The 12,251-nt window shown below is 40.5% G+C and overlaps 1 protein-coding gene across 5 annotated transcripts in view; it reads right to left on the reverse strand.

The window, feature by feature from the left end:
• uvssa (UV-stimulated scaffold protein A) overlaps window positions 1-12,251 on the reverse strand; it is an 82,896-nt gene that overhangs the window by 15,437 nt on the left and 55,208 nt on the right. For all 5 annotated transcript variants that reach the window (XM_046030852.1, XM_046030851.1, XM_046030850.1 and 2 more), the window contains 2 exons: window positions 8,252-8,372; window positions 1,838-2,036 (listed from right to left, as the gene is read on the reverse strand). In XM_046030852.1, the coding sequence (XP_045886808.1) occupies window positions 1,838-2,036; window positions 8,252-8,372 (320 nt within the window). The remainder of the gene's footprint in view (window positions 1-1,837; window positions 2,037-8,251; window positions 8,373-12,251) is intronic.

Consider the following 12,251-nt stretch of genomic DNA (forward strand, 5'->3'; position numbering starts at 1 on the left):
CTTCCTGCAGGTGTTTCTGGCTCTGGAGCTGTGGAGTCTGGATCTGTGGTTGTGAGTCACCTGCTGCCCCCGTGTTCCTGCTCGACACCCTCTGCTACAATTATTGTTACTAGTCCTATTGTTATTATTGTTATTATAATCATTAACATTACAATTATTATCATTAACACTACTATAAATATCTGTACCATTTTTCATTCAGTCTATAGCAACATCACCTTTACTGTCTGTACCTCTGTGTGTATATTGTGTAGGCTGCCTCCCTCCCCTCTCTCTCTCTCTCTCTCTCTCTCCTTCACCCCAACCGGTCGAGGCAGATGGCCGCCCACCCTGAGCCATGGTTCTGCTCGAGGTTTCTGCCTCTTAAAAGGAAGTTTTTCCTTGCCTCTGTCGCCTAGTGCTTGCTCTTGGTGGGAACTGTTGGGTTTCTGTAAATATCTTCACAGAGTATGGTCTAGACCTGCTCTTTTATGAAAAGCGCTCAGAGATAACTGTTGAGTGTGATTTGGCGCTATATAAATAAAATTGAATTGAATTAAATTGAAACTATTTTGTTGCAGTATTGTTGTATTATGTGGGTCACATTAGTTACAGCGAAGGAGAGGTGGAGAAGCTGTGAACCTAATTATCGGTAAAACCAAAAGAAATCTAAATTGAACGTTACGAAACAGCGGCAGGTCCGAGTTAATGTAGCGTTAACTGGCTGCCCTGCCTTACATCACTACAGGCTGGTAAACAAATCGCTCCACATTTGCTTTTTACTGTTACACCCTTTCTTACAGGCTAAGTCAACACTTTGACATGATACCGGTGGTACACAGGATAGTAATGTGGGTTGCGTTAGTTGGTAAAGCGATACAACTTTGCACTGGATAACAATAGCAACTGCTTGGCGTTAGCCCGCAAGTTAACGTGACTCTCTGTGTTTCTCCAGCCTTTCTGATGTTCACTGTTTTCAGTGACATCATCTGAATGTCTTTTGACCTGATGAGCTTCAGCACATAAAACTTTGTTGTTGTTTTGTATTCTTACGTGGAGTTTATGTTGGAGTCTGTGTTTTGCTGGGAGCCGGTTGTTTTATGGTGTTAGTGGACTGCATGTCATTAGCTGCGGTGTTGTCGCTGTAGTCAGAGAGAGGCTCAGGAGTGTGCACAGAGCTACATCCCGACCCGGTGTCCCCACATAAGAAGCAGAATAGTAGCTGATGCAAGATGTCTATGAGGATTCTCAGTCATCCAGGTCATAGTTATCCAACGAAGGTTAAAATCAAGGGCAACTGGACTTGGTTGAAGATACTGGAAGACGTTTTGAAGAAGTCCTTTGGATGAAGGACGAAACGTCTTCCAGTATCTTCAACCAAGTCCAATTGCCCTTGATTTTAACCTTCGTTGGATAGCTGATGCAAGCAACAGAGAAAACAAGCGTGGGCTTCATTTCTAAGTGAGGCTACAGCCCATAGACAAAAAGGAAGTAAACATTTTATCAATTAATAAGTGATTTCATTGATAAACTACATATAGCTCCTTTAACTTGAATGTTTACCATATCACCATTTTACTCACATTTGCAATATGCATCAAAATAATCCTATCATGATTTGTGGTCCTTATTGTCCACCCTGTTCCTTTCAGTTGACCTGCAAAGGTCTGAATATTAAAAAACATGGTAATAATAAACTGTATAAATAATAAACTGAAATGTACATTTCTTGTGTTTGAGGTATAGTGAGAGGAGGTGAAGTGAACAGGAAATGAAAAGGTAGAGGGCTGATGGGAGACGGCGAGTACTGGTGTACCTCAGGCTAACAGAGAGGGAATGTGATAGGGCTTGTCAATACCTGGATTCTGCAGGCAGAGGGAGGTTCTGTCTGAGGTGGTGCAGTGTGGCGGCTGCACATGTTGGATCCTGCTCCTCTTCTGTAAGTCGCTTTAACCGCCTGGAGGAGGAAGAGGATGGAAGGGGCAGAACTGTGGGTCTTTTAGCAGGGGTTTTTTTTGTGACTGGTGGTGTTGAGGTGGAAGGAAATGGATCCAAACCTGCCGACAGAGACCAGAGGACATCAGGATCATACTTTAGTCAGTAACGCTTTAGTTTAACACAGCGTGTTGGCCTGTAGTTTCAATTCTTGTAAATAACTCATACTACACAATTTCTATATATTATATTTCTGGCTGTTTGTCATAATATCAGATTGACCTATTAAGCCGTTAACAGAGTGTAAAACATGTAAGTGCTAACAGGAATGAAGAGAGATCTGCAGCAATGTGCACTCAAAAATCCAGGAGAAGTTCTGCTGCTTCTGTGTGTGTGTGGTCAAACACTGGGTCAGCTAGGCTCTCTGGGGACTGAGCCGGACTTAAACACACACACACACACACACACACACACACACACACACACACACACACACACACACACACACACACACACACACACACACACACAGCAGGTGAGATCAGAGGGAAGCAGTAAGCTGCGAGCTGCCAACATGCTGATCCCACACATTATTAGGACTGACCCGGATGGCTTCAGAGATTCAATCACTGCCACGGTACACTACGCAAATGATTAGCCCTGTACAGTTCAACTCTTCTGTTTCACCTGGAGGACAGCCTTTTTGCATATTTTATATACTGCTTTAATTATTTAAATAGAAAAAAGAATTCTGTCTGAACTCTACTAATGAAAGTGGTGGAAGTATAAAATGTAGAAGAAACAGGGAACAGGAGAGAATCCTCTTGGCATGGAGTGTGTATGCACTGTGTGCACTAGTGTAGAGCTGATTAGCTGAATAATCGATTAGTTGATCAAGAGAAAATGTATCTATTTTAATAATTGATTAATGTATCAATGTAATTTCAAGCAAAAAAAACAAACATCGGATTGTTCCAGGCTCTCCAATGTGAGGGCGTGCTGCTTTTCTTTGTACATCATAGTAAGGTGAATATTTTTGGACTGGGCGGACAGAAGGATTAACAGATTATCAAGATAATAATCTGCAGATGAATGCGTAATGAAAAGATTTATTAGTTGCAGCCCTAGGCTGGTGAACTCTGGTTTTGGCCCTGTCTGTGCTGTTTGAATGCCTTACATCATGTCTTGATAGTCTATGTAAAAGACCTAGGATGGTAAAGTGGTTGTCACACATGACACAGTCAATCTTTTCAGCACAGTTTAATTCTCAAAGTAAAGTTGCTGGGTTTTTTTAGTGTTGGACTGTTATACCTCAACTGCTCCTCCCTCTATGATCCCTTCTTCTCTCTCTCCACAGGATGGTGGAATACAGACTAATTCTGCTCTTTCCTAACCACAGAATTGCAGAGGTTTGTCTGGATGTTGTGGATGTTAAGATGCACAGATCAATGGCAGGAAATGTGTATAGTTGTGTGTGTGTGTGTGAGGGGGGTTGTTACAGAAAAGGAGAGAAAAGGGGGTTTGAGGGAAAGAGAGGGAGAGAGAAAAGCGAGAGAGGAAGGCGGAAAGAGGTATTGATTTTCTCGGGTTAAGCAGGGCCTGTAATTAAAATGTTAATTTGAGAAAGAGAGAGATAGTGTCCTGACAGCAGAGAGAGGGATAAGAGGACTGATAATCAGAATGACAGAACAGGACAGAGGGAAAGAGAGATATAGATAGAGAAAGAGAGGAAACAGAAGGAGGAGAGATCAGAGCAAAGCCAGGCTTTCTCTGAATGAACACTGAAAGAAATGAGAAGAAATAAAATGATAAATGTGATAGACCCCAAAATAACATACAGCTAGTTCAAAGGAAACATGATAACATGATGAAAAGCATGATAAAGCCGCTGAATGTGATCTAGAGCGCTTTCAGGGAGATCCACACACTTTCACCACCTAATAACTTCAAGTGACATTTGATTGTTCTGTACATCCTTTGCACCTGATTCATACATTTGAAAGTGTAAATATACAGCCTGAATAATCTATATCAAATTAAAATAAGCAAACAAAGGATACATATGAAAGGTGCTTTTGCTTAGGTCGTGAGTGAGGATATGTCTGTACCAGCTGAAGCCACAGAAACAGCCCATCTGTCTTTACGCTAAGATGTGGCTGGTCAAACAGAACACAAGCGTTTTGTAACTAAAATACTGAGCAGTGCCACCTGTTTGGCTTGATACTACCCTGTGGTGCACTTTACTTCAGAGCAAGTCAAAATGTTGCCAGATTCACAGATGCCAACAAAAAACATCACTTTGTCAAGTCAGCTCTTTATCAGGATTAAGATTCTTTATATTTCAAGCAAGATATGGTGTGTGTGTGTGTGTGTGTGTGTCTGTGTGCGTGCGCGTGTGTGCATATGTGTGTGTGGGTGGTAAAATCTGGGTGCAGGGCTAATAGGGGCTCATTAAAGAGGTTGCATTGTTAATTTGGTATGGCCCTTGTAGATCATTACCTAGCCCACTAATCACCCTGACACACACACACACACACGGACACACACAGCTGTTTTGGGCACATCAGATACAATCTAATTACTTTAGTGTCTAATTGATCAGTAATGGAGGGAGGTGGGAGTAGAGAGGGACCGGCTCACAGGTAAAGAGGAGGCTCAGTGTGAATGTAATGACCCAGGAGGCTGGTGGAGAGAACTAGCCAGCGGTCAAAGGTCACCTCACAGCCAAAACAACACGGCTGACCTAGCAAAAGCAGCACTATCTACAACATGTTGTGTTATGACGCCAAACACAGACACAGAAATACAAGCACACACAGTGAGGATCACATAGGAATCTATATGAGTGATGGGGAGAAGCTGGCTGACAGAGCAACACTATGACAGCTTTAGTGTTTACTGTTGCCTGGAGCTTGTGCATGGCTGCTGATAATGATATTAACAGCATTCAAATTCCATCTAATATTTAGAAAACACATGTTGTTATGTAGCTGACATAGCAGTAAGATGCAGCTGGGTTAATGGCCTGAACATGTGACCTTTAGACATGATCCATAAAAGTCCAATGCAACAACACTGCAAGGAACAATATTATAACGGCAATTCATATGCAGCTAGTGACGACAGTGTGTGAAGGTAAATGGATGTGTTGAGAGGACAAAATCAATCAAATATACACAGGGAAATGCTTGTGGAAAAGAAACTATCTGTCTCCATTACAAGGCTGTGCTGCATTCCAAATCACAGTGAGAACCCTGCATGAGACTAGCCAAGACCACTAACTCACTCATTGTGAGCTGATAAGGCTCAATAGGCATTTATGGCAGTGTCATTCCTGCGTATACACCAAAATGACAGGTGACTATCAATGGCTTGCCTTCACTGGAACATCAACACGAGTGGATAAACACACCAATTGTAAGGCAGTGCTAGATTTTGTCTTCAGGTTTTTAAAACTTCACTAATCACTCAAAATGTTTATATTAAAGATCTCCCACATGTGGAATGTCAAATGGTTCATTCGTAGTGACAAACAGGATTATCATCAACTCTGCAGTTCCCCTCAGCTCTACAGAGCATTTTCAGGTCTCTCACCCTTTTCTAGAGATCATTTTCCAGGACTATTCCAGGACACTTTCAGTGATGATCCAGCTGGTAAGACAGACAGGGATCACGTCATACACTCATATGTTCCTCTCTGCATAAGGTGAGGAGTTTCCATGCTTGTAAAATAATTTTACAGGACAACACAAGATTTTCCAGGACATCTGACTTCTTCTCTCATTTTCCAGGTGTTTTCCATGACTGGAAAATTAAACTGTTTTCCAGGTTTTCCAGGACACGTGGGAACCTTGACTTTAGCATCTTTCAGCTTGTTGTTTTGAGAAAGATATTTTTCTCAGCAGTTAGTGGAGAGCAAAACACAGCTGCAAATGAAGAGTGATATCAGATATCACGATACAGCAATTCTGCAATAATCTATATATCGCTAGACAATCCTAAAATGATACATCACAATATTTGTCTATATGTGAATACAAAATGGCCTATTAAAAAGTTTTCTCTATTTATTTGCGGCAAATCCAAATTTCAAAAGCAACACAACTCTGCAGCACACATTTTTCAGTAAATTAAATTAAGTAAGTAAATTAAAACTACAGAACTACAGGGCAGCTATGAAAAATTATTATAAAAACATTTCTTTATAAAAGGCACATAAAAATGCAAATTAACTGAATTTACCAATTTTTTTACTGAAAATACAAATTGCTGTGTACCACCTAAGTCTAATATGTACATCACATTATATTGATAACTGTTCAGTGACAGCATTGTGCTGCTCTTTCCACGCCTAGTGATAGCTGTATTTTTAGGAAATTGGGAATTCTGGGTGGGAGTTTTGACACTTTGGGGTTGCTGTAGTTAGTCAGTGTGGAGTGCTGAAGCAGCAGAGTAACAGATCAAGACAGTGAAGTTAGCAGCTCTTTTTTATTTCACACAGAGCTCCGGAAACATATGTACTTTAAGTATTTGCAGAGTATTTCACTCAGGATTAGGGCTGGGCAATAAATCAATAATGATTATTATTGAAATTTAATTTTTCTCCATAACAATATAACAAATGTTCAATATATCATCAATAAATGTTTGATTTAATTCATTTGAATCACACATAGCACTTTATTTTTCTATTAAGATACTCATTTTGTTGAGGAAGAGGGACTGAAAAAATATATTACTTAATTTTACTCAAGCATATTTTCAAAAAATGATTTTATCTTAATTGTTTTGAATGTTCTTCCTCAATTTGTTAAGTGATCCACTGTTTGGCAGGTGTTTGTCATGTTCTGACCATAAAGAACAGTTAAAAACCACAATTAACCACCAAAAAAGTAAAAATCAGCCTTTAAACTTTAAAGAAATAATGATTTGACTTGATTTTATTGATTTTATTATATCTAATTATCGATATCGAATGGTATGACATTTTTTATCATGACAAAAGTTTTGGCCGTCTCGCCCAGCCCCACTCAGGATGTTAAGCATGTGAAGCAAAATGCGTAGTTAATGTTAAGATTACATTTTCACGATCGCCATGCTAGCACATTAATTGAGATTCCCATAATATGTTAGCTAAACATCAAAGTGCTATTTTTTTATTTTATTTTATGTATCGATATGATGGGCTGGAATATTGATATAGCACCATAGAAAAAAGTTTTTGATTATATGATATATTGCTTTATCAATTTTTTGCCACACCCCTATCTGCTAGATGTGTACATAAGCATACATAAGTATATATATATATAAACACATATCATAGTATATATGTCAATTTTGCAGCTTGTTCCACTTCCCCCAATGTGGCAAAAAAACAAGTCTGTTGTTTTGAGAATGCTGTCAATCTTCAGTTTTACTATCCACTGAAGTCAGCCAAAAAAACAATAGGCCTGTCACTTTTTCAACAAAATCTAGTTCAGATTAAGTATTGACACGTAAAAGAACACATCATTAAAGATCACATTTTTTCTCACGTTTAAACTGTAGTTTGAATTTGGAATAAAAAGTGACAGCCCTACTGAGAACTCGGTTGTGAGATTATGCACAATGCTAACTCTGCAATGTCGTGCTTACACACTGTAACTATTGATGAAGTTCAGAAGTTGACAGATGACAAAAAAGCACTCAAAATACAGCACTGCTTGTTGATATTGTCATTCTCTATAGTTCCTTTATATTCAGTTAGTTTAGTTAGCTTAGTTGGCACTTCGGGGTCAGCACATGTGGCCTTGTTCTTAGTCTTAGAATGAAACATTAGGACAAAACATAAAAATAGAAACAGCCATATTGTGGCGTATATCTCATTAGACTTACTGTAGTTCATGTGAAGAGGTTGGCATAAACAAGTGTACTGTGCAGTAGATTCATTCTCTGATCCATGTATCACTAAGCAAGAGATGACCAGAACCCATGTGGGAAAAGGCAAAATATCAGACCACATGTTTGTCTGATTGGGGCTGGGACCAGTGGCTTTCCCTTTGGCTTCTGGAGCATTCTTTCTCTGGACACATGCACGCACGCACACACACACACACACACACACACACTTACATGTACACACATATCTTTAACCATGGTTGTATAAATAAACCCATTTAAGAAGCACTTTACCTGCACATTACTAGCTGGTTCTTTGAAGTGTGTGTGTGTGTGTGTGAATCTTAAAAGATTAGGGTAGAAGCAGGTCTTCTTTTGAAGCTTAACCTCTCTATTTATGCATGTGTCTGTGGCTTAAACTGTGCGTGTTTGTGTGTGTGTGTAGAGTTGGACTCACCATACTCGGCTCGCAGATGCTCTGGAATGTGCAGCTCATATCCCTCTTTCTCTGGAACCTCATCAAAGTCATCATCGTCATCATCATCCTCCTCCTCCTCTCCTCCTGAAGAAGCCTTCATCTGAGAAGAGTATAAGGTTTAACTTCAATAATATCAGAATTTTCCAAATTCCATTACAAAAATGCCAAAATGGTAAATTGATTTCTATTATAGATATTTCTGTGCATATCTGTAATGTATTTTGTGTTGTGTGTAATGACAGTTCAGACTCTTGTATGTGTTTTGACAGAACTACACTATGCACTCATGGGGCAGCTGTGGCTCAGGTAGTAGAGCGGGTTGCAGTGTAAGTCTCCTTGGACAAAATACTGAACCCCAAATATACTGAATATTAGGCCAACACAGAATAATTAAAATAATTAGAGCTACTCATTACTCAGGAACACATTGGATGTGTCGCAGTGGGAACTGAACCCAGATCTCACACACCAAAGGCATGTGTCTTATCCACTGCTCCATCACTACCCAGAATAAGACATGGAGGTCCACCAGTATAAAAAAAAGTAGCTTTGAGCCAGTCAGCCCTTCTTCTTAAGGTACGGTGCATGTTCAGAGGCTGTAACGTTGGAGGAATTATACAACAAACCCTCTGTGTTTACCTATTTGTTGAGCTTAATGTACCTTTTCACAATTTTTGCCAGTCAAAGTAATCAGTCATAATCCAGAACAGAAATATGTACAGGGACAGTATAATCTTGTGAAAGTCCAAACTATGCAACAAAGACCCAAAGCTAGAGCCAAGAACTCATTTTTCTTCAGGAGCCCCCAAGCGGTAGAAAAACAAAAGTGCGCCTCACTTTTTACATGTTTACATTGCGAAACTCTACCATTTACGTTATCCCTCTGTCACAATCTCGCTGCAACGTACAGCATGAAAGGGTTCATTTGATTACTATCACGGCGTACACCAATGCTGAATCAGCTGGGTGGAGATTAGTCGACAATATCAGTTATACATTTGTTTTTCACTTGGTGAGAAAACTGATGTGTGGCGTAAGGGCATCAAGTGTCAATTGTGTGAATTTCACACAAGTGCATAAGAGTTGGAAGCTCACGATGTTATTGTGAGACTGAGCTGGGTCTGCACAGGAGGTTTGTTGACAATAGAAAAATACTGACTATCAACATCCTATGCGCTAAAATTCTATAAAAACAATTCATGAGTGAGGTAAATAAAGTGCACTCGCAGAACTGAATACAACCAATCAACTGTCAGTTAGCTGTAGAACATAGATAGATAGATAGAACATAGATAGAATTGGTGAATACGTAGTTCCTCCCTCATTCCTTTACTCTCCCTCTCAGGGTTGTGCGATCTCGTTAGCTTGGGGGAGAAAGGGATGGCAACGAGTGTGTGTGTGTGTGTGTGTGTGTGTGTGTGTTGAGCTGCTATCAGCTCAGATTTATGGTTTTTAATTTCCTGGTGAGGTTGTTAGCTATTGGCTGGGCTACAATGCAGAACACAATACTCCTATACACACAGGGGTCATTTTCATAACGCAAGTGTGTGTGTGTGTGTGTGCGTGCGTGCATGCACTGCTATGCCTTTTACAGCTGAGCACACAGACACACACTCCAGTCTAGCAGCATAATAATCAGAGTGATTAGCGTTATGAGGAGCAGTAAAACCTAACGTTAAACTAACCTCTTATTCCCAAAGGCCTCCTTCTCATCAGTGTGTAATACAGTAATAATGTGTGTGTGTGTGTGTGTGTGTGTGTGTGTGTGTGTGCAATAGAAAGGCTGCTCCGCTGCGTTACTGCTGATAAAGCCCATTAAAATATTAGAATCGGTTTACAAATGATGAGTCCTTATATGATCACTAAAACACACCCACGTACACTCAACTGAACCATAGGACAGAGCCAGTTAACCATGTCACGACCCTGAACACACCTCTTGATCCAGCACACACAGACCAATTAAAACACTTCATGTAACAATATTCACTATTCAGTTAACCAGCAACTAAACAATTAAAGCTTGATTTATACTCCTCCGTCAGGGCTACGTGCGTAGCTACGCTGTAGGCTATGCACGTAGCCAGGTTTATACTTGTGCATCGGTGTCTCCGTTGTTCTGCAATTATACCGCCAAATGCTAGTTGTCGGTAGCACTACAGCGTCCACTGTGTTGACTTTTGCCAGCCGAGCAGGCTAACTTCCGGTTTAGCCCTCGGCTAAAATTGTATATATGCGGCTGTTTTTCAAAAGTTATCGACCAAATGGATCACATTCTGATAGTGAAACGAGTCATTTCGCTCAGACTGTGATGGTCAAATATACTGATCCACCGTGTTACAGTCGCTGGTTTGGCCGCTAGTAAAATTTACTTCAAAGCACGGGGAATTTCCTGTCGGTTCGGAGGCATTGCGAGTCGAACTAGCCGACCAATCACAGTTCTTACGGTCCGGGTCGCCTCGACGTATAGTTACATTTTTGAGGAGGTGCACGTCAGGCTACGGTGTAAGTGACGGTGTAGGGTATGGGGCTACGCAGAGACTACGCCGTTGATTTGACGCAGAAGTAATTGCACTTAAACCCTAATTAGTTCTCATTAATGGGATAGTTCGTTTATTTTAAGTGGGAGTGTATGAGGTACTTATACACAGTCAGTGTATTATCTGTAGTAGAGGGCGGTCAGTGTGTCCCCAGTTTGGGGAAGCAAAGTGTTGTACCGGCACGGAAGCTAAGCAATGTACTGCTGGGGACAGAGTCAGCAGCTCAAGTGTTTTAGCCACCTACAAGAAGGCCCAGTGAAAACATTATCAGTTCATGTGCACACTATTTAGGATATTTTCTGTGCTTCAACTTGCTGTCAGACTATTTCCTTTGTACCTATGTTTTCTGAAACATAGAACTTATGTATTCCTACAGATTTAAGTGAAACTGCTGCACTGGAGATATTTTCAGATTGTCATTCTATGAGGTGGCTAAAATACATTTGCTGCGCAAGTCCATGTGAGTTAAATTTAATAATTCTCTGAGAGGGTCTGCACGAACATCTTTGTGGACCTCTGTATGTAGCCCAAACGTTTTTGGCCACACTGACTGTAAACTGTAAATACTGAATACACATCTGGGATCACACATCCCTTTAAAGACAACAGTGCTGTCCACTAACACTGCCACCTGAACACCATTTGCTCAAATTAAAGGTTCAGTGTGTAAGTTTTAGTGATATCTAGTGGTGAGAGTTACGAATTGCAACCCCCCTCCCCTATCCAGACCAGTAGTACGGTTGCAATAGAAATAGGTTCTTTGCAACAGGCTTAATGTGATTTACAAGGGAACCAGCAGATGGCAGTATTTGATTTGCCATCTGTTGGGACCCAATGACCAGGATTTCTGTTTTGTCTGAGTTCAGCTGGAGGAAATTATTTAACATCCATTTTTTAACTTCACAAAGGCAGTTGTTAAGTGAACTCAGCATTCCAGGGTCTGTGGATCTGACAGGCAAGTACATTTGTGTGTCATCAGCATAAATATGAAAAGAAATACCATGTTTATGGATAATATGTCCAAGGGGAAGCAGATACAAGGAAAACAAAATGGGTCCTAAGACCGACCCCTGAGGCACACCATATTTAACTGGACAGAACGAAGAGACATAGTTGTTTACAGACACGCAAAACTTCCTATTTGACAGATAGGATGAAAACCATTCTAGGGCAGTACCAGAGATCCCCACCCAGTGCCTCAGTATGTCTAACTTGATGTTGTGATCAATGATGTCAAAAGCAGCGCTAAGGTCCAGGAGTACCAGGACTGAGCACATACCTTCATCAGCAGACATTAAAAGGTCATTGGTGACTTTAAGCAGGGCAGTCTCAGTGCTGTGCTACTTCCTGAAACCAGACTGAAACTTTTCAAATAATTTGTTATTTTCCAGTACAGTGAGCAGCTGTTTGGACACAATTCTTTCTAGAATCTTTGCAAT

The sequence above is a fragment of the Micropterus dolomieu genome, linkage group LG19, assembly GCF_021292245.1.
Source record: "Micropterus dolomieu isolate WLL.071019.BEF.003 ecotype Adirondacks linkage group LG19, ASM2129224v1, whole genome shotgun sequence".
Lineage (NCBI taxonomy): Eukaryota > Metazoa > Chordata > Actinopteri > Centrarchiformes > Centrarchidae > Micropterus > Micropterus dolomieu.